The sequence below is a fragment of the Cheilinus undulatus genome, linkage group 18 (genome assembly GCF_018320785.1).
Source record: "Cheilinus undulatus linkage group 18, ASM1832078v1, whole genome shotgun sequence".
Taxonomy (NCBI): domain Eukaryota; kingdom Metazoa; phylum Chordata; class Actinopteri; order Labriformes; family Labridae; genus Cheilinus; species Cheilinus undulatus.
In genome coordinates this window covers 39,362,284-39,382,574 of record NC_054882.1, presented here as the reverse complement: position 1 = coordinate 39,382,574, position 20,291 = coordinate 39,362,284, and the positions used below count along the sequence as shown (strand labels likewise).

General features: G+C 38.2%; 1 protein-coding gene across 1 annotated transcript; it reads left to right on the top strand.

The window, feature by feature from the left end:
• The first annotated feature begins 1,954 nt into the window (after positions 1–1,954).
• Positions 1,955–15,390, top strand: LOC121525980 (poly(A) polymerase type 3-like). The gene is made up of 19 exons (XM_041812229.1): positions 1,955–1,962; positions 2,132–2,305; positions 3,254–3,320; positions 3,434–3,515; positions 4,080–4,189; positions 4,277–4,330; positions 4,939–5,050; positions 5,164–5,253; positions 6,707–6,845; positions 7,836–7,908; positions 8,035–8,155; positions 8,364–8,448; positions 11,059–11,112; positions 11,219–11,338; positions 12,432–12,532; positions 12,620–12,852; positions 13,409–13,648; positions 13,753–13,868; positions 15,258–15,390. Exons 1-19 carry the CDS (start codon positions 1,955–1,957, stop codon positions 15,388–15,390), a joined length of 2,112 nt encoding a protein of 703 aa, XP_041668163.1.
• The last annotated feature ends 4,901 nt before the right edge of the window (positions 15,391–20,291 follow it).

The window sequence follows — 20,291 nt, the reverse complement described above, 5'->3', positions numbered from 1 at the left end:
TATTTTGACATTTCTAACTCCTAATTTGTGGATTTTTAATCCCATATTTTGACCTATCAGACTCACAATTTAAAATGTTAAGTCATATTTTGACTCTTAAACTCATGATTCCAAAATAGATCTCATATTTTCACCTTTCAAACTTATGGTTTTAAGTTTCTCCTCATATATTTGCTCTTTAAAAACATTTTTTTTCTATTTTAATATTGTGTTCTGATCTTTTGAATTAATAAATTGGAATTTTTATTTCAGATTTGAGCCTTTAAACTTAACATTTTAACTTTTTTGAATTTCCAAATGATTCATCATCAGTGCTGGGTTTTTTTTTCTTTATATTTTATTATTGGTGAAAATTAGGTTGACAGTTTATGGTTAAATGTTGACCCTGTTAGGCTCTCAGGTTAGACCTAAATCCAGAACCCGGCCCCTGCCAAAGGGAGTCGTGTGGTCAGAGCTCTCCCTCTTACCACGGCTCTTTTTCCATCCATAATGTAGAAATGTGGACTTTAACTGCCACTGCATGACTCTGAGGGGACATCAATAAACTGCTCCTCTTCTGCAGTGCTGAAGTCATGGCACGGTGTTGCTTTACCTTGCCTTCTGTTGGTTTTCCTCATCCTCCATGCACCTTGGAAGGTGAAGTTGTGCCAGATTTACCCACTTCAGATCTCTTCTGTTGGTTTTCTGTCAGCAGAGTTTTAAAAGGTTAACACATGGTTTTAAAGCTTTTAGTCCCATGTAAGGTTTTGCATTTATACCAGCTGTTTCCACAACCTACAGCTGCACAAACCATCTCTGTTTCATTACATTCATCTTAGACATATTAGTCAATGGCCCTTCTCAAATTTAAGATTTCTCATAAGTGAATTTAGACCTTTGAAAGATTTTCTATGGCCTTAAATTTCAAAAGTCCAATTTAAGACTTTTGAGGATCTGCAGGAACCCTGAAGGATTTTTTCAACAATTTGACTCTTTGGTTAAGCAGGGATCAGTAACACTGCTCTAGATGTACAAACTCATCCCACACCTCTATCATTGTGTTCATTCTAATCTGGATATTTCATGAAAACTTGACCTACCTGTGACCTTACGGCTGTCTCTGCGCATGCTCTCTGAGCCTCCTGTGTGTGTGGGATATGACGAGTCCGCTAACTTTGACCCACTTTATCCCGTCTCCAGCTCCCTACAAACACAAACAGGCCGTATACAGCTCAGCTTTTATCAGCAGGTCCCACAAAAAAGTGACAAACTGCGTTCACAGTAATTCCGTCAGAATCTACAGGAATTTAGAAAAGCCATTGAGTTAAACAGGACAGTTAGCTTGTAGCATAGCTGTAACGGCTGCATTCAACATCTTCATGTTGTATTGAACAAACTCCATAAAGCTTTGTGCCAATTCCGAATATTAAACATCAACTTAAACTATTAAATATGAATTTGGGCACTGTTTCTCCCCTACTTTTACTACCTTGTTCCCTTCATTTACAGCCTGACTGATGTGTAGTTGTTGCTGTAGGCTGAAACTCCGTATAGCGGCACAATCACGTCTACAAACCTCAAACTAACTAAACGGACAACAGAGGATTTACAGATGCTAACGGGAACACTAACGGTACTAGAACAAGCTCCAGGTTTTCACAGGACACAAGGTAATATCATTTACTCGGTCATATTTTCAATAAATCATCAATATAACTGTCAGCATTAAAATATCGTAAAATCCCGTCCATTAGATCTCGCGGTATTTTAACTGAGTGCGTCATTTTACAGTCGAATTTTCCCGCGTTCTGTTCTGCATATGATGACATCATGTGGCTTTGATGACAGACCCCCTATGCGAAGGTTCGAGAACCAGACTAGACTATACATACAGCCAGCTCATTTAGATTTCAGACATCTGTGAGGACGAGAGACCATTTCAGAGTTTCAAGACGATCCCAGAAAAATCGCAGCGATGTCTTTGTAAGTACTTGACTCCTGAAATTTCAAACATTTTAGCTGCAGGCTATCTGGAAATGAGACAACCATGAATTTACACTAAACTGAAAGTTTTGTTTTTCTGTGTAGTTTCACACAATTTTTCACGACTGTTGCATAATTTGAGTTTTAAAACAAAAATGTCACTTTTCAGTTGGAGAAACCTCAACAAAGAGAGAGAAGCAGCTGTTGGCTGCAGTGATTATGACGTTGCTCCTCCCGTTAGCGAGGCTTTCCCGGAGGAAAAGGATTTGGACAGGACCAAATCATTGTTGGAGGAGCTCCAGTCCTGTGGGATTTTTGAGGACAGTGGAGAGCTTCAGCATAGGTATGACACATCTTTACTATGACATACACATTTTAGAGCAGTGATACTCAACGTGTGGCTCTTTAGTGATGATTTGTGGCTCTTTTATGTATTGATTTAAAATATTATTCCCCCAGAATACTTAAAAAAAGGTTAAAAGGTTTAAAAAAAAACGTTGACCTCATAAATTAATCACAGTAATCAGTTTGTTTCCCAGACTTATACAAAAGGCTTTAATTGTCAAACTTATTTGTCCCATTTGTCCCATTTTTGCCACATTTATCCCATTTTTGCCACCTTTGCAACTTCTTTTTGCCACTTTTCACCCATTTATGTGACCGTTTGCCATTAAGTACCCCTTGTTTCCTCTTTTATGCCAATTTTTGTCACGCTTGACTGCTTATTGCCCATTTAAGTCACTTGTCTCTCATTTTTTGCCACATTTTTGCCACTGGACCATTTTTGACACTTTTCACCAATTTTTTCACCACTTTTGCTCAAGCTACCTTTTACTATCAAACACGACTTGTTTCCTCTTTTGCCCATGTTTGCAACTTCTTTTAGCCAATTTTATCCCATTTTTGCCACCTTTTTACCATTTTTTTGCCCATTTAAGCTACTTTTTGACATTAAATTCCACTTTTTTCCTATTTTTGCCACTCTTGACTGCTTTTTACCCATTTTAGTCACCTGTCTCTCATTTTTTGCCACATTTCTGCCACCTTTGGACCATCTTTGCCACCTTTAACTTATTTTTGTTGCTATTTCAATCCATTTTTGACACTTTTCACCAATTTTTCCCAATTTTTTGCTCACTTAAGCTAGCTTTTGTGGCCATTTCTGAGCTGGTTACAGCAAAAAGGGCTTTTCATTAAATAAATAGATGTTTGTGAATCAGCAAAAATGGAGGCAATGGTTGCAGCTAAAAGTTGACAGTGTTTGATAATGCTGGTTCTGTTTTATTTTCAGAGAAAATGTGGTTAAAAAACTGGAGTCTCTCTATAAGGAATGGCTGAAAGAAACCTGCGTTAGTATGGTAAGATATCTTTATTCTTTTAAACCTAGTTTGCTCTTTAAAAAGTTTCTCTGACTATGTTGCTGAAAACATTTAAGTTGCATAGTTTTCCAAACAACTTGTTGTGATTTCAGGATGTGCCTGAGGTGGTGACAGACAAAGTCGGAGGCAAGATCTTCCCCTTTGGGTCTTATCATCTGGGAGCCGACTTCAAAGGTATTTAACAATTTCTGATTTTAATATTAAGAGCATATCAAGAATTATGAACCCTATGGGGTGCTGTTAGCATAGTTCCTAAGTCAAGGGATGCCTGTTACTGGAGTTTTGCTTATATCTGATATACACAAATTATTTTGAGCTGATGCTTATATTTAAATACTTCAGACCTAAAATTTTAGTCCTTCAAACACACTTTAATGTGTAATGAATGATGATTAATAAAGAAAGAGACTTCAGCTTTTTATATCCAAAATATCAGCTGTAAATATCTGCAGAAAATATCTGCTGATCCAATAATTACTTTTTCAGCCATTATCTGAGATTGATATCATGCTGATAATATCTCCCAGCCCTACTTTTGTCTGCACCCCCTGTAAACACAGGCTGTTGTCTGAGAGTGAAATCCATCCATATTTCTCCTCAGTTTGTGACTCTATCCGCTGTGCTGTTTCTCAAATCAAAGCGTAAAAGCCCCCAAATAAATGCGGGACAATAAAGAGAATCATGAACCTGATAGTGAAAAGGACTTTGCATTTATTTGAGTCTTTGCTTCTCTAACAGGCGCTGATATCGACATCCTCTGCGTTGGTCCGGGCTTCGTGGAAAGGAAGGAGTTTTTCACCTCCTTCTATAATAAACTCAAAGCCCAGAAAGAGGTGAAAGACCTTCTGGTAAGCCACACACACAGTTCAGTCCATGCAAGTCAAAGCAACTTTCCTTCCTTGTACAAGTTACCAACACAAATTCTGTTTCTGTAGGCGATTGAAGAGGCCTTCGTACCCGTCATCAAACTCACCTATGATGGAATCGAGGTAAATAATCTGGAGAATAAGGAGAAACGTGTCTTCAGCGGCAGAATTAATGTCGTCAACTAAAACTATGACTAAAACTATTCATCGACAGCCTTTTTTCATGACAAAAACTTGACTAAGACTAACAAAAATAGATCTGTGGTGACTAAAACTAGACTAAAATGTAAAGTAATTTTCGTCGGGCATCTGTGAAATTTCTCTACTGTGGGTAAATCTGTCAAAAACAATGCATCTGTATCTATTCTGCCTCTCAGCTGTAGAAAGCAGGGACCCCAGGTTTAGCTGAGTGCAGAGAACATACTACCATGATTTGGTACCAGATTTAGGCAAGAAAATAAATGCTTGGACTAAAAGTACTAAAATGTGAGGACTTTTTATAGACTAAAACTAGACTAAAATGTTTTCCGTTTTCGTCGACTAAAACTAGACTAAAACTAAAAAAGCTAGAAATTACTAGAATGGGATTAAAACTCAAATACATTTCATTTAAAGACTAACACTAGAATTTAAAAAAAACGACAAAATTAGCACTGTTCAGCTGTATATCTGAGTTCAGGTCTTTGTTTGCATGCGTTGTAGTGACTGGTTTGTGCTTCTGTTACATTTAGATGGACCTAGTATACGCCAGAGTGAATCTGAGGAGCGTCCCAGAGAAAATCAGCCTCCTTGATGACAGTCTTTTGACGAACCTCAAACCAGAGTGTGTGAGGAGTCTTAATGGTAAGTATCCAGTGAAGCCCTGGTTACCAGACACAGTATAGAAGCATTTAGTGTGTATGTAGTCCACCCTGTGGCTTTCTTTATTAACCTCGGTCTTTTTCTGTGTGTTTTAGGCTATCGGGTGACAGAGGAGATCCGCCGAAGTGTGCCGAATGTTTCTACCTTTCAGCTGGCTTTGAGAGCTATTAAGCTGTGGGCCAAACGTAAGTTACAGCGCTACATCTAGTTCAGCTTTCTAGTGTGAACAGGTTGATGCTTATTCTGAAGTTAGTCCTGTGAACAATGATTCATCATCAACATAAAAACATTTAGATTTGTTGGCTTTCATTGTTAACAGGAGCACAAGCCAGTAACAGCATCAGCATACACACACAATAAGGCAGTGTTAATTTAGTCAGCCATTTTTAATTTTAGTTGTAGTTTTTAAATGAAATGCATTTTAGTTTTAGTCCAATTCTAGTCATTTCTATCCTTTTTAGTTTTAGTCTAGTTTTAGTCCATAAAAGTCCTCACATTTTAGTCTAGTTTTAGTCCATGAAAGTCCTCACATTTTAGTCTAGTTTTAGTCCATAAAAGTCCTCACATTTTAGTCTAGTTTTAGTCCATGAAAGTCCTCACATTTTAGTCTAGTTTTAGTCCATAAAAGTCTTCACATTTTAGTCTAGTTTTAGTCCATAAAAGTCCTCACATTTTAGTCTAGTTTTAGTCCATAAAAGTCCTCACATTTTAGTCTAGTTTTAGTCCATAAAAGTCCTCACATTTTAGTCTAGTTTTAGTCCATAAAAGTCCTCACATTTTAGTCTAGTTTTAGTCCATAAAAGTCCTCACATTTTAGTCTAGTTTGAGTCATCTTGATGAAAATTAAACTTAGTTTTTGTCAGTTTTAGTCATCAGATCTATTTCTGTTAGTCTTAGTCTAGTTTTAGTCATGAAACAAAGGCTGTCGACGAACATTTTTAGTCATAGTTTTAGTCGACAAAATTAACACCGCAATAAGGTCATGAGAAATAAGAATTCCTTGATCCTCTTTCATTCCACATGTTTTAAAAACAGACTTTATAAAGTTATATTTGGATTTTTCCATCATACAACTGAAGATATTGCACCTCCACATTTCAATTATAAAGTAAACAGATTATATGATGCAATTATTCTACATTATTCTTATTCAAACAACTTGGTATTTCCAGTGTATGAAGACTGCAAATGTGTTTGCCAGTTAGGAAACAATAATTTCCACTTTTACTCTGTAATTCCCTGTCTTTGAGGATTCCCTTTCATATTTCAGTCATTTTTGTGACATCTGCATAACAGCCAGTGCCTTTTACTGAAATAATCAAAGCAGAGATTTACTTTATGTGTAGTGTTTTATCAGCACAGCAGATTTGTCCATGTGGTGTGTAAGAGCAGATTCATTGGTGGGTTCCCTGTATGAAAGTGTGTTTATTCTAAATAGGCCGTCTTCAAACAGACCTATGGACTCTTCTTATTAACTGCTATGAGTTAGAACACCTTTCCTTACGACGTAAAAATAGCAAAAGTCCCAGGAAGCAGTTGCAGCGATTTAGCAAATATCAGACCAAGTCTTTTTTTATTTCAAGAACATAGTGAGCTGCAGATCTCAAATGGTTTCCTGCTTTTCTTGTGTCTCTTCAGGCCGGAGGATTTATTCCAACAAGCTGGGCTTCCTCGGCGGGGTTTCTTGGGCAATCATGGTGGCGAGCATCTGCAAAATGTATCCCAACGCGTCAGCATCGACTGTGGTGCACAAATTCTTTCAGGATTTCAGCGTGTGGTGAGTTTTCCCCTTCATGGTGGCAATTTAAAGAGTCAGAGCGTACTTGACATTTAGTGTGAAGAGATCAAACCTTGTAAATATTTGCTGAGTAATGCAGTAGAGCAGGGGTGTCAAACTCAATCACAGCAGGGGCTGGATTCTGAATTGAGGTCGAACCTGAGGGCCTAACAGGGTCCACGTTCAACCATAAACGTCATTTTTGTTTTCACCAGCAGTAAGTTACAGGGGGGAAAAAACTTTGCACTGATGATAAATGATTTTAAGATAAAAGAAGGAGTCAAAACGATACGTTTAAAGGCTCAAAATCTGAGATAGAAAGTCAAACTTATTTGTTCAAAAGGTCAAAACACAAAATTAAAAGTTTTAGTGTTTTTAAAAGGCAACTGTATGAGAGAAATAGTTGAAATCATGAGTTTTAAAAGGCAACATCTTGAGTCTAAAAGGTCAAAATATGGGCTTAAAACTCAAAGTTAGGAGTTATAGAGGTCAAAACATGACATGAAGTTTGAAATAATATGTTTAAAAAGGTCAAAATATGACGTAAATTTTAAAATTGTGACTCTTAAAGATCAATAATTAGATTAAAAGTCAAAATCATGAATTGAAAGGTCAAAATATTTAATTAAAAGTCACAGTCATAAGCTTAAGTCATAATTGTGAGATACAAAATTGAAAATATGACATGAAAACACAAATCAATTTTGTTTGCCACATTTCTGACTTTTTCTAATTATTTGTGCTCTTTCCACTTCAAAACTTTTATGACTTAAGGATATTTTAAGTCATCAGGGTTAAGTTAACATTTTTATACTGCAGGAAATCATGAATGCAGACCTTACACTGCTGGGCCAGATTTGATAAAAATATGATATGATCTTGTGGGCTGGTGCTAACTGTACCACCGGCCAGATTTGGCCCCCGGGCCTTGAGTTTGACACCCGTGCAGTAGAGAATCAGATGATCTGAAATGTGTCGTTTTTCTCACAGGACGTGGCCGCGCCCAGTGTTGCTGAGAACTCTGGTGTACCATGATAAGAGCTTCGCAGTGTGGAACCCCCTGGTATGTCTTCAGCAGGATTTTATCTGCATTTACAGCTGTGAATATTAAACTGTCACACATTTTATGTCAAATTTCCTCAAAGAAAACAGCTAAAATGAAAATATTGTCATTAATATGTGTTTTCAGGACAACAAAGCCGACCGCGCCCACTTGATGCCAATCATCACCCCGGCTTACCCCCAGCAGAATTCGACCTTCAATGTGTCCCGCTCCACGTTAGCCATCATAAAAGAGGAACTCCAGAGAGGTATGTAGTCACAGATCTGATATTCTCTCAAATCACCAAAAGAGGGATTTTTCTGTGTGACTAAATCACTCCGTCACAGAGTCACGCTCCCAAAAGTCTGCTTTTATTTGGGATTCAGTTTCCAGCAGACTTTGCCACTCCTGTAACTGCCTGAATTCTTCAAATCCTGTTTACAAAGCACTGAAAACTTTACCTTCAACATTTACAGGTTACGCCATCACTGAAGACATCCAGGAAGGCAAAGAGAAGTGGGCCAAACTTTTCCAAACATCGAAGTTCACAAATCAGTACCAGTATGTATTATTTAGTCCAGTAAGGAACATGAAGATTTAGCTGCAGAAAGCACTCTCAAATACATGTGACTTTCCTAAACAGTGGTTTTCAGCTGCTCTCACCTCTGGACTTGTCACCTTCGCCTGTATTAGCCTACATTTACGTTTTTCCCCTAAAAAGATCTGTTTAATCAGATCCTTTACAACAGTGGTTCTCAACTGGTCTGGCCTCAGGACCCACCAGTCTGTGTTACCAAGAGTTTCCAAACAATATTCAACAACAGCTGGACTAAAACACCTGATATAAAAAACAGAAAAGGGACAAAACTGACAAATTTTACACCCTCTCTCCCCATCATTTGGCAATTTTAGCCAATTTTCCAGAGACCTTGTGAAATGATTTCATTATCATGAGAAAAGTAGCCATTTATTACAAGAAGAGAAGATCAATTAGTTGAAATATTGATCAAAAATTTAAATTTACACAATTTCACAGTAAAACAGGGTAAAACAAAAGGTATCAGTACATGTCCAAGATGGACTTCAGAACTTTTGCCTCCATTTTTCCCAAACATCTTATCGCGACCCACTGAAAACCACTCCATGAACCACTTTTGGGTCCCCACCCACCAGTTGAGAACCACTTTTTAGACGTTTAAGCCACTGTTTATAATTGTGAAGTATTTCATGATCTGTACATGTGCACAGACTGATGTCAGCTGATTTTCCTGTTGTTTATTTTCATGCATTTGGTTGTTTTGAGCCATTTTTATAAGAGAGGATTTTAATCACATTGTGTACTATCTGTGATCTTTATTTGATCTTTACTGTGAGTTCTGTAGACGAGGAATCGTGCTTTTAAACATTGTGCTGTGCGTAGCAGATTCAGTTGTTATGGGAGTGTTTTTGTGAGATGATGCTCTAAAAATAAACACTGAAAACTTTTTTGACATAATGTTATTTGCATGTTTTTTGGTTGTAATCAAATGTGTGATGTTGTGTTGATAAGGTGCTAAAATGTTATTTTCTGTTTAAATCAGTGATGGATTATTTGTAATGTGCTGTTTTACTGCCTTAATTGTGTTCTAGTTTTATTTGGACGCTGTTCTAAGATCGTGTCTTTGTTTGATTGAACATCAGACCTAAAATACCAAACTAACAGCTGAAGAATGATTGGTTTGTGGGTTTGCAGACCACAGTTGGCTGTTTTAGACTGTAAATGTGGACTGAAGCGTGCTCAAATGATCAGTTTAATTGATGGTTCAGTGTTTAAATTGGCTAAATCATTGTAATGTGTGATGTGTGACTAAAATGTGCTGTTCTGTTGCTGAAGTATGGATGAATCTGAGCTGTCTGTAATCTTGTCCTGTTTAAATAAACATGCTGTCTGTTCAGACCTCTCTGGGAAAATCTGCGCTGTGTCTGTTTTCTCATATTAGTCCGTTTTTAAGCCATTATAGGGTCAGAACAGACAGTATGAGGTTTATAGTGAGGGTAATAGTGTTTTAGATAGTGAGCAGACATTTACAGCCTTTATGGTGCTTTTTACAGAGATTTAATCTGAAATACACAAAAAGAAAGCCACTATCACAGAGAGTCAGCACAGGGGTTTCTCTGAAGTTGTAAGGCAAGAACAAAGGTGTCAAACTCAAGGCCCGGGGGCCAAATCCACCCCGTGGAACTGTTAAATTGGGACCGCAAGATGATCTGATATTTCTGTTCTGTCCCATCAGTCTGAGGTCTGCAGATTTCCTAAAGTATAAAAATGTGAACTTATCCTTGATGATTTAAGGGATCCTTGTTAAGTCATAAAATCTGAAAAAGTAAGGAGTAAAAATATTTAGATAAGAAGTCAGGAATGTAGGAAAAGAAATGAATTTTTGTTTTAATTTCACATTTTCTATTTAGTATCCCACAATCAGAACCCAAACTTAAGATTTTGACTTTTTTTTTCCTACTTTGAGCATTTCAAATCATAATTTTGACTTCTCATATAATATTTTGATCTTTAAGATTCATAATTCTAATTTATAAGTGATATTTTGACCTTTTTAACCAATTATTTTGTATTTTACCTCATAGTTTCAACTCCAGACTTTGACTTCATAATCCCATAGTTTGACCTTTCAGACTCACAATCTGAAATTCTGAATCATATTTTGACTTTTAATTTCATGATGACAATTTTTTTTTTCATATTTTGACCTTTTAAACTCAAGATTTTGACTTTCTTTCTGATATATTTGCCTTTAAAATTTGTTTTTCAATTTCATGTTTTGATCTTTTTGAACTAATAAATGTACTTTTCTCAGTAAATTTGAACTTATCTTTTTAACTTTTTAAGTGTCAGAATCATTTATTATTTGTGAAATGAGGTTGACAGTTCCTGGTTAAAAAAGGTGACCTTGTTAGGCCCTCAGGTTAGACCTGAATCCAGAATCCGGCCCCTGCTGTGATTGAGTTTGACACCCCTGGTCTAGAATAAGAACAAGTGTCCAAGCTTGCCCTGATTGAAATATGGATCATAAATCCCTGTAACAATGAGTCAAATTCCAGTCTGGTTTCTTGACAGTGTAGTAAAAGTCCAGCCTTGTGCAGTCTGTCAGCATTGTTCTGTCTCTGCTTTTACAGGCACTACATCAAACTGCAGCTCACGTCACCTACAGAGGAGAAGCATCCTGAATGGTGAGTACACAGAGCCCCGAGATGAGAAGCCCAGTTTCACTTTGAATCTTTTATTCCCAGCTGCTGCGTTGCTTTTGCCTTTCTAAACGTTATGTTTTGTCTTCAGGGTCGGACTGTTGGAGTCCAAAATCAGGCACCTGGTGAAGACCCTGGAGAGGATTGAATACATTTCCAGGGCCCACGTAAACACCGAGTCCCTCACTGCTCCTCCAACCAGAGATGGAAAGTAAGGAAACATGACAGCATGACTCTATTTTAATAACGGCAGGAGGCTTTCTTTAGAGTTTGAGCCAAACACGTTCATAGTTGACTGGTTTTAACCCTCAGGCATCACTGGGGACATTTTTGTCCATTTGGGCAAATGTTTCCTCTTTCTCTGCTCACCATTTTGGCTGTTAGTGCATATGGTCCAATTATTTGCAACAAAGTTTGTTTCTAAGCAAATTTTTGAATTCAAATTTCAATTTGTCTAATAGGTCAGGGGACACTGAAACAAATTTACCACCCTTTAAAGCCATTAAGGACAAAAATGTCCACTTCCAGAAAAACTGCTATAAAAACTTAACAGATTAAAATTTTTTAGATCTTTTTTTTTTTGCATGAATCTCTTAAACAACTTCAGCTGTGCTCAAAACTACCAAACATTCAATCATTTTTAGGATTTTAACCCTTAAAATGCCAGTTTGATTACTTAAAGGCAATGTTGTTTTTTATAAAAACAGTGAAAACAGTGCGATATCTTCCTTAAACCAAATGTTGGATGGCTGGGGAATTATTTCTAAATCCAGCTTGGATATGTCAATGATCAGCCAAAATATTGACTTTGATGCATTATTACTTTTTATTTGGCATCCAATTTAAAATTTACTCCCCTTTGGAGTCATTAAGGACAAAAACGGCAAATAAAAATAGTATACATTCATATTTTTTTCTGCTTTTTTTGGTTGGATCTTTTGATCAACTTCAGTTCTTATCAAAACAATCAATTCTTGGATAGTTTTCAGGATTTTAACCCTTTAAATGCCAGTTTGATTACAGGATGGTCATATTTTTATGTAGTTATGTAGTTGTAGTTTTGAGCACAGCTGAAGTTGTGCAAAAGAAGCTGAAAAAAATATGAATCTGTTAAGTTTTTATAGCAGTTTTTTGGAAGTGGACATTTTTGTCCTTAATGGCTTTAAAGGGTAGTAAATGAAAGTGATGCCTGAGGGTTAATCATGAAATGAAATGTACGTCTGCAGTCAAAGGTGTTCATGGTAGTCAGAAGGTTTCTATTCAGTGGTGTTTGACATGTCATCTCATTGGTCTGTCTGTTTCAGAATCACCACTTGCTGGCTCATCGGACTGCTCCTCGACCCAAAGGTGTACCGGCCCAGGGTATTCAATCTTTACCCTGAGCTAAAACCCTTCAGATGTCATGGTATGTTTCTAGAACAATCCTTTAAAATGCAGTAATAGTCACCCATGTTGTGTGATGTTATAAACTTCATAACTTTTGTTCTTGCAGTCTACAACCTGTCTGAAACCACCAACATGACAGAGAATGGGGTGACTTTATGGTCACGGTACATCCTGAAGGAGAACCAGACCTGGAGGGACCCTCATCCGGGAAACAGGGTGTTCAGGCCAGTGGCGCCTGCTGTGAGACCGCAGACTCCTTCAGCGACACCATGCGGCGCTGTCAGACCAGCCATGACTGGTAAAGGCTGGCCTAAACCTCTAGCTCTGAAGAGGAACCAGGTATGTCAACCCATGCTTTCTGATGAGTATGTTATTATGAAACTATTTGTTTACATGTGGAGATATCTGCAGATTTACTGGCTCACATGCTGGCACTGAAATGAGATGAAAACAGCTGATGTTAGAGCATGTATGAAGCTGCTGCTTTTAGCCCAGATTCTCCTAAATAAGTGTGAAAATGAAGCATGTTTAAGAAGCTATGAAAACTACAAACTTCCTGTTTTGTCATGGCTGTTTCCTGGTTGGATGCAGTCACTTCCTGCAATCCTAATGGGACGCTAAGCAACCTCAACAGCCTGAAGGACTGAAATTAGTTCAATTATCCATCCTCAAATTTTAAATTGTGTGTTTTAAGGCCTGAAATTTGAGGATTGACCTCCATTAAAACATCAGAATCACTCTCAGCATCAGCTGACGTTAGTCTGTAATATATTTGAATCCAATGAAGTACGTTCTGTCTCTACAGACGTTTTCTTTAAAAGCCATAAGATGTGAAACTGCTCCTAAAAGATTCTTGGTTAAATTGCCACAAAAACATTTTTCTTGTTGTCTGCAGAGTTCAGTTCCTTCAACAAGCCGCCCCTCTGCCTCAGCCTCGGTGGGTCCACAGGGCACAAAGCGGCCTTCTCATCCACAGCTGGAAACTTCAGCCAAGAGGATGAGATCTGAAGGTCAGCCCACCTGTCCTGTGTCCTCTCCTGCTGCAGAACCTGGAAACTCTGGTCCTTCTCAGAGCACGAAGAGAGCCTGTAGCTCTGAGCCTAAAACTCAGAGCAAGAAGCTCAAACCTGACCTCGTAAGTCAAACTCTATCTGTTAATCACAGAAAGCCTGCTCAGTTTAATTTTTGATTGATTTGAGCCATAAGATCCACAGCTCACACAAGAAATGTTTTTCACAGAAGGCTCCAGCGTTTAAGTCTCAGACCGTCCCTGCAGACGAGCTCTGCGACCAGCCCTCCGGACTCTCCACACCTGCAGCACCTGTGAAGCGCAACATCACCTTCAAGCTCATGAGGTAAAGCTCAGAACTACCAGTACTAACTCCTCCTTACTCCTACACTCTCTTCCTTTCTTTTCTAACGTGCTCCATACAGCAGACTTCCTCATGTACAGTTTTTAGTGAGATTCAGTGAAAATAGAGCTGCATGGGTGTTATATGTTTCAGCCACTAGAGGGCAGTGAAGCCTTTCTGCTGGCCTTGAACTTGAACTGTAGCGAGGGGACAAACACTCAGACACTGTTCACTTGGTGACAGCAAACCTGATGCAGATTAGAGTAGGACAGTGGTTCTCAAATGGTGAAATGGTGTTACAAGGCACTCTGGTGTGCCTTGTGGCAAGTCTTGGTGTGTCTTGGAAATTTGTAAAACCACACGTTATTACTACAACTGTACGGCAAGTACAGTAACCAGGCCTGCACACAGATCTGGTTGGGTCCATGAACAACACAAAACAAAACAAAACAAGACAGAGAGTGAGGCCCTCCCCAGACGTGATTTATTGATATCAGTGCATGTGTGTTGGATCAGCAGCATTTTTACCAATTTTCTGCAACTTTTAATCCATTTTTTCCACTTTTTGCCAGTTTTCACCAATTTTTTGCCCTGTTTTGCCATATTTTTCATCACTTTAAACCTATTTTTACTAACTTTTTTGCCACTGGTCACCCATTATTGCCACCTTTTTGACATTTTCACTAGTTTCTGTTACTCTTAACCAATTGTCTGGCCACTTTTTTTGGCAATTTTGCTATAGTTGGGCCATTTTTTGCCACATTTTTCATCATTTATAATCCCTTTTACCATCTTTTTGTACCTTTGAACCCATAATTGCAACATTGTGCCAATTTTGCCTATTTTCCCCTTTGTTTGGCCACTTTCCCCACCATTTTTCTTCAATTTTAAGCCATTTTTACTACCTTTGCCAAGTCTTTTTACCTTATTGACACTTTCAACACATTTTTGCCACTGTTAACCCATTGTTTGGCCACTTTTTGCCAATTATTTTCCCATTTTTACTTTGTTTCAGCACTTTTTGCCTAATTTTGCCATGTTTTTGCATCACTTTTAACAATGTGAATATGGTACACCGCCTTTATTGCCCCCCATGTGGGTAAAACTTGACAAAACGTATGCACCTGTGTCCAACAACATACAGCAGGTGCCCTATTTATTATTGCAGCCCTTGGCCCTCAAACATCCTGAGTCTGCTACTGCTTTCAGGCATTTATCTTAAAAATAACAACAGCGTGTTTTCTACACGTGTGTGTATAATATGTGTGTATTCTGTATTTATTCACTGGAAATGTAAATGTGCTGTCTCACCCCTTCTATTATTTTTACATGGACATGTGAGTTAATGAAGCTGTGAGTCTAACATCCATATGTCTCCTTTGTTTCTTACAGACCTAAAGGACCCGACCTGCAGGAGAACTACAATCTTCACCCTCCTGCCTCTTGTGGTGGCTGTAAGCTGGGCTGCATATGGGTGGGTTGGTGGGACACACCTTTTCACAGCACACTGACAAAAAAGCTGTGAAAAGGTGTGCTGGGGCCTGAAGTCCGGCCTCTGGTTTATTCTCGGTGTGAGTGGCCTCACTTTGGCTACCAGCATAGAGAGTATAGCTGGATGTGACGCCTGGCTTCAGGTGCCTAAAGGGCCCTGCAGGGTTCAACTCACAGCCAAAGCTGAAGGTTCCTGTCAGAGCCTGAAGGCTATGAGGAGAACCTGCAGGTCCACTGAGGGGGGATTTAGGGTTTTCTCCGAGTGCTTCGGTTCGCCCCAAATTAATAATTTGAAAAAAAAACAAGCCCCCTTTCCCCAAAAAATAAAAAATAAAATAAAATAAAAAGTGTGATTTCTCTACTCCTGTATTTTCCCATATGAATTATATTAAATTAGATTAAAAGTTGAAAAATGAAAAAATATTTGTAAACCTCCCACTGAAAGGAGGTGAAACATCTTTTTGCCTTCAGACACTTTGCTTTCAGAATTTTAATATTTAAAAGAATGTCAGAATTCTCAGATTAAAGTCAGAATTCTTAAACTATAGTCTGATTTCCTAGATTAAAGTATGAATTATTAACCCCTTAATGCCTGAAAACACAAATAATAGCCAGAAAATTCTAATTTTTTGGAACTGAAATGTTAATTTAACTTTCTACTGAAACTTTAAAAAAATTGAAATTTCCATAAAATTTAACAATTATATTTTTAGTGTCTCACTTTATTCATTAGGTGTTTTTGGTAACTGATAATCCACTTGGGGGCATTTTTATCATTTATCAGAGTAATGTATTGAATATATTGATTAGATAAAGGTATCATAAAAGTATGTATCAAATATGCAACAACAGGTGTTAAGGGGTTAATACTAGTAAGCATTCTGAGATAAAAATCCTGACTTTAACCTCAGAATTTGAGATGAAATTCAAAATTCTTATATAAAGGTCAGAATTCTAAGATTAAAGTCATAATACTGAAAAAGTAAGATTTCCATGATTAAAGCCAGAATTCTGAAAAAAGGGTCAGAATTCTCAGATTAGAGTCAGAATTCAGAGATTAAAGTCAAAGTCTGAATAAAAGTCAGAATTCTGTTGTTTCAATCCTGACTTTAATCTCAGAATTTGATATTTAATTCAGGCTTCCTAGATTAAAGTTAAAATTCCAAGATTATAATACAAATTTAAGAAAAAAATCAGAATTCAAAGATGAAGTCAGAATTCATATATGTGTTAATCCTGACAAAAGGATGATTTCTACTATTTAAGCCAGAAGTCCAAGATAAAAGTCAAATTCTGAGATTAAATTCAAAATACTAAGATAAATGTCAGAATTCCTAAATTAAAGTCTGAATTCTGAGACTTTAATCTCAGATTTTGACATTGAAGTCAGAATTCTTAGATTTGTATTAGATTCTAGCCAAAAAGAAATCATAATTCTGAGATTAAAATTCTGACTCTAATTTTATCATTTAACTGGGAATTATGGCTTTATGATCAGACCTGAAAAAAGAGTTGGATCTCATAATTTCTGTGGCCTTCACCACACAAATGTAACTTCAGTTTGTAAGTAAATGTTGTTGTTTATGGTGTAGTTATAAAAATGTCCACTAGGTGTCACCAGGCGCCTGATAAAACAGGAAGTGTACTAGTCAGACGGAAACAGAGAAAAACGGTTGGAGAGACAGTTCTTAAGTCAAGGGATGCATGCTATTGGATTTTTGCTGATATCTGATATACACAAATGATTTTAGCTGATGCAGATATTTAAATATTTCAGTCCATCAAACACATTTTAAAGTTTAATGAATGATGATGAATAAAGAAAGAGACTTCAGCTTTTTATATCCAAAATATCAGCTGTAAATATCTGCAGAAAATATTTACTGATTATCTTTTTTAAAGGCACAAAAAGAGGGTTATGTTTGGAAAGATCTTACATGTATGAATGTAAAATTTAGCTAACAAATGTAAAATTAAATTTCCAGTTTTCTCCAGTGCTATCTTAAAAAAAAAAAACTCTGTAACTCTGCCACTGCCGGTCCCAAGCCCGGATAACAAAAGAGGAGGGGTGAGTGAGACTCTAACTTTAAGCAGTGTCACAGCACACGCATTTACGTTGGAGGTTGGAAACTTCAGAGTACCGAGCTCACTTGAACATATCGTGAACTTTTCAGACGCTGCTGTGAGCAGAGATGTGTCTGCTCTCTCCTCTCCTGTACAGAGTGTGACCAGCTCTCTAACCTCGCAGTCTCTCCAGTTAATCCACATTATTCTTCGTTTTATCCCCCTGATGTTTTCTCCGATGAAATGCCGCTCCATTAAACCGCACTGGTTTTTACATTTCCCGTTTATGGAGACAGCAGCTCACACTCGCCGTCGCGTCCTTTCACACTCGTTGTGGAAAAGTCTGTTACGGCTCTGATACTACCTCTCGATTGGGATCAGAGGTGGGGCGAGAACAACCCCCCCATTGCGGTACGGTCTCTTTCATACAGAACGGTGTAACAGACACGGAAAAGAGAGGCAGTGTGAAAGTAGCTATAGAGTTTCCCAACAACAGAACTGTGGCTAGTGGAAACACTGAGTGGCTAGTAGCCATTAGCCACAGTGGATAGTGTGAAAAAGTTCATGTCAAGCCCTGATCATATGTAAATGTACACATGAGCACGCCAAGGCAGACAATAACAATAAGAACTACTGCCCCCTGCTGATGGTGATAATACAGTACAGGCTTTGAATTCCTTAGATAAAACAGTGGTCTAAGCCGACTGGACGTCAGAAGCAAATCATACAACGCCCATTACAACCATCGGAGACTTGAGACTTGACTTGGACTTGCAAACAATGACTTGTGTGCATCTCTGGCATCAGACCAGGACTGAAGGAGCAAACAGCATTTATCTAACTAAAGCTGGTGGGTTTAGACTACCAGACCAGAAGGAGAGACTCCTAGAGTCCCTCACTTCTGACCCTACAACCTGACCTGGGACCATCCTCAGAATATCTGTGAGATCAGGAGACCAGCTCAGCTTTAGCCCTCTGAACCTAAATACAGTCCAGTAAACCCACCAGGCTTCTCCTGCATTGACATCTTAGCAAAGAAATATCTTCATTTACTACGGAGCAAACATTCATGATGCCAGATAATCATGTCAGACCTCTTCATTTATGTTTTATTCTCTCTGAGAAAACAGGTCTGTATCAGAGCTCAGACTGAAGGTCTCTCTTTAGTCATGTAGCAGGTCACAGAATCACACCACAGAGATGAGTCAAAATCACAACAATGCATTAATGATGTTTCTCTGATGTTTTCATGTTCCTGCTGTTAGCATATTAACTGGCTCATCTGTTTCATCCCATAGAAGCTTTTATTGACTTTCAGACTCTGCACAGCTGACATCATGGTGTAGCTCATCAGATGTTCTTCTGTATCTGAGCTTGGAGCAGCTTTGTAGTCGTTCAGGAACGTCATCAGATTATTTGCTGTCTGAATCAGAGCTCCAGTATTATCAATCGCTGCTCTGCCTGTTTCTCTCCCCTGTCCTGAAGCCATCTGATTTCTGATTTTCTCTATTTCTTCAAGGATTTTACCCAGAGGTACAACAATCTGTCTGAACTCTCTCACCAGCACTACTACTCGATCTGCAACTCCTCTCTCTAGGACCCTTCTTCTGTTTTTCTCACTAATAACAGCAGTGACTCTTGAGGTTACTATGACTGCTCCCACTCCTCCTGCTAGTCCCAACACTACGCCGGGAGTCATCTCTGCTCCTACTATCAGTGCTAGCACTGCTCCTGCTAGTCCTAAGACTACTGCCATTTTTGCTCCTACTATCAGTGCTAGCACTGCTCCTGCTGCTGTTGATGCCGCTAATGCTGCTACTGCTAGTTTCTGTTCTTGTCCTGCTACAGCTGCTACTGCTGCTACTGCTAGTTTCTGTTCTTGTCCTGCTACAGCTGCTACTGCTAGTTTCTGTTCTTGTCCTGCTACAGCTGCTCCTGCTGCTACTGCTAGTTTCTGTTCTTGTCCTGCTACTGCTGCTACTGCTAGTTTCTGTTCTTGTCCTGCTACTGCTGCTACTGCTAGTTTCTGTTCTTGTCCTGCTACAGCTGCTACTGCTAGTTTCTGTTCTTGTCCTGCTACAGCTGCTCCTGCTGTTCTTCTTGATGCTACTGCCCCTCCTGTTAGTCCTGCTACTGCTACTGTGGCCAGCAGGATTATACCACAGAAAGTAAAATAATTTAGTCCTTTGATTATACCCATTAACCCCAGATCCTGTTTTACTTCAGCTAAGATCATCTGTAACTCATTAACAAGCAGACTAATCCTTGGTTCTCCTGCATTGTGCAGTGCTATGAATGAATCTGACAGCGATTTAAGTTTTTCCGTGGAAGCAGAAAGATCATCGGGAAGGTCTCTACTCCTTCTCCTTTCACCGCCTGGTAATGATGACATTTTCTGGAAGTTTTCTTCTGATAATCAGATGCCTGGTTTAACTCTGAGTTTTTACTGGAACAGACTCAGATGATGAAGGTTGCCCTCTCTCTGTGGAGACACAAAAACACGTGATGATGTCAGGGTTTTACTGTTAGATTATAGTTATTATTAAAATAGTGATAATAATTATCAAAATTATAAAATAAATAAATAAATACATTTATTAATCATGATTAATAATTAATGGGGCACCTACCTGAAGACAGGGAACAAAAACCAAAAAAGGAGCAGAAATCAGTCTCAGAATTAAGACTTAAATAATATTATTAATCTGATTTAATAAATATAGGCAGTTAAATAAATAGTAGGGAGAATGAGCCCTGACCTTCTCACCATAAGAATATCACAGCAGTGTGTATGCACCATAACGACAGACAACTTCACTTTAAATCTATAAGAGAATTCATTAAACAAAGCAGCATCAATCAGAATCAATG

Bases quoted from the DNA above. Each gene is read 5' to 3' on its own strand.
- LOC121525980 (XM_041812229.1), top strand. The intron at 7,909-8,034 runs GTATGTCTTCAG...ATGTGTTTTCAG, and splicing joins TCGCAGTGTGGAACCCCCTG to GACAACAAAGCCGACCGCGC. The intron at 12,533-12,619 runs GTATGTTTCTAG...TTGTTCTTGCAG, and splicing joins AAAACCCTTCAGATGTCATG to TCTACAACCTGTCTGAAACC.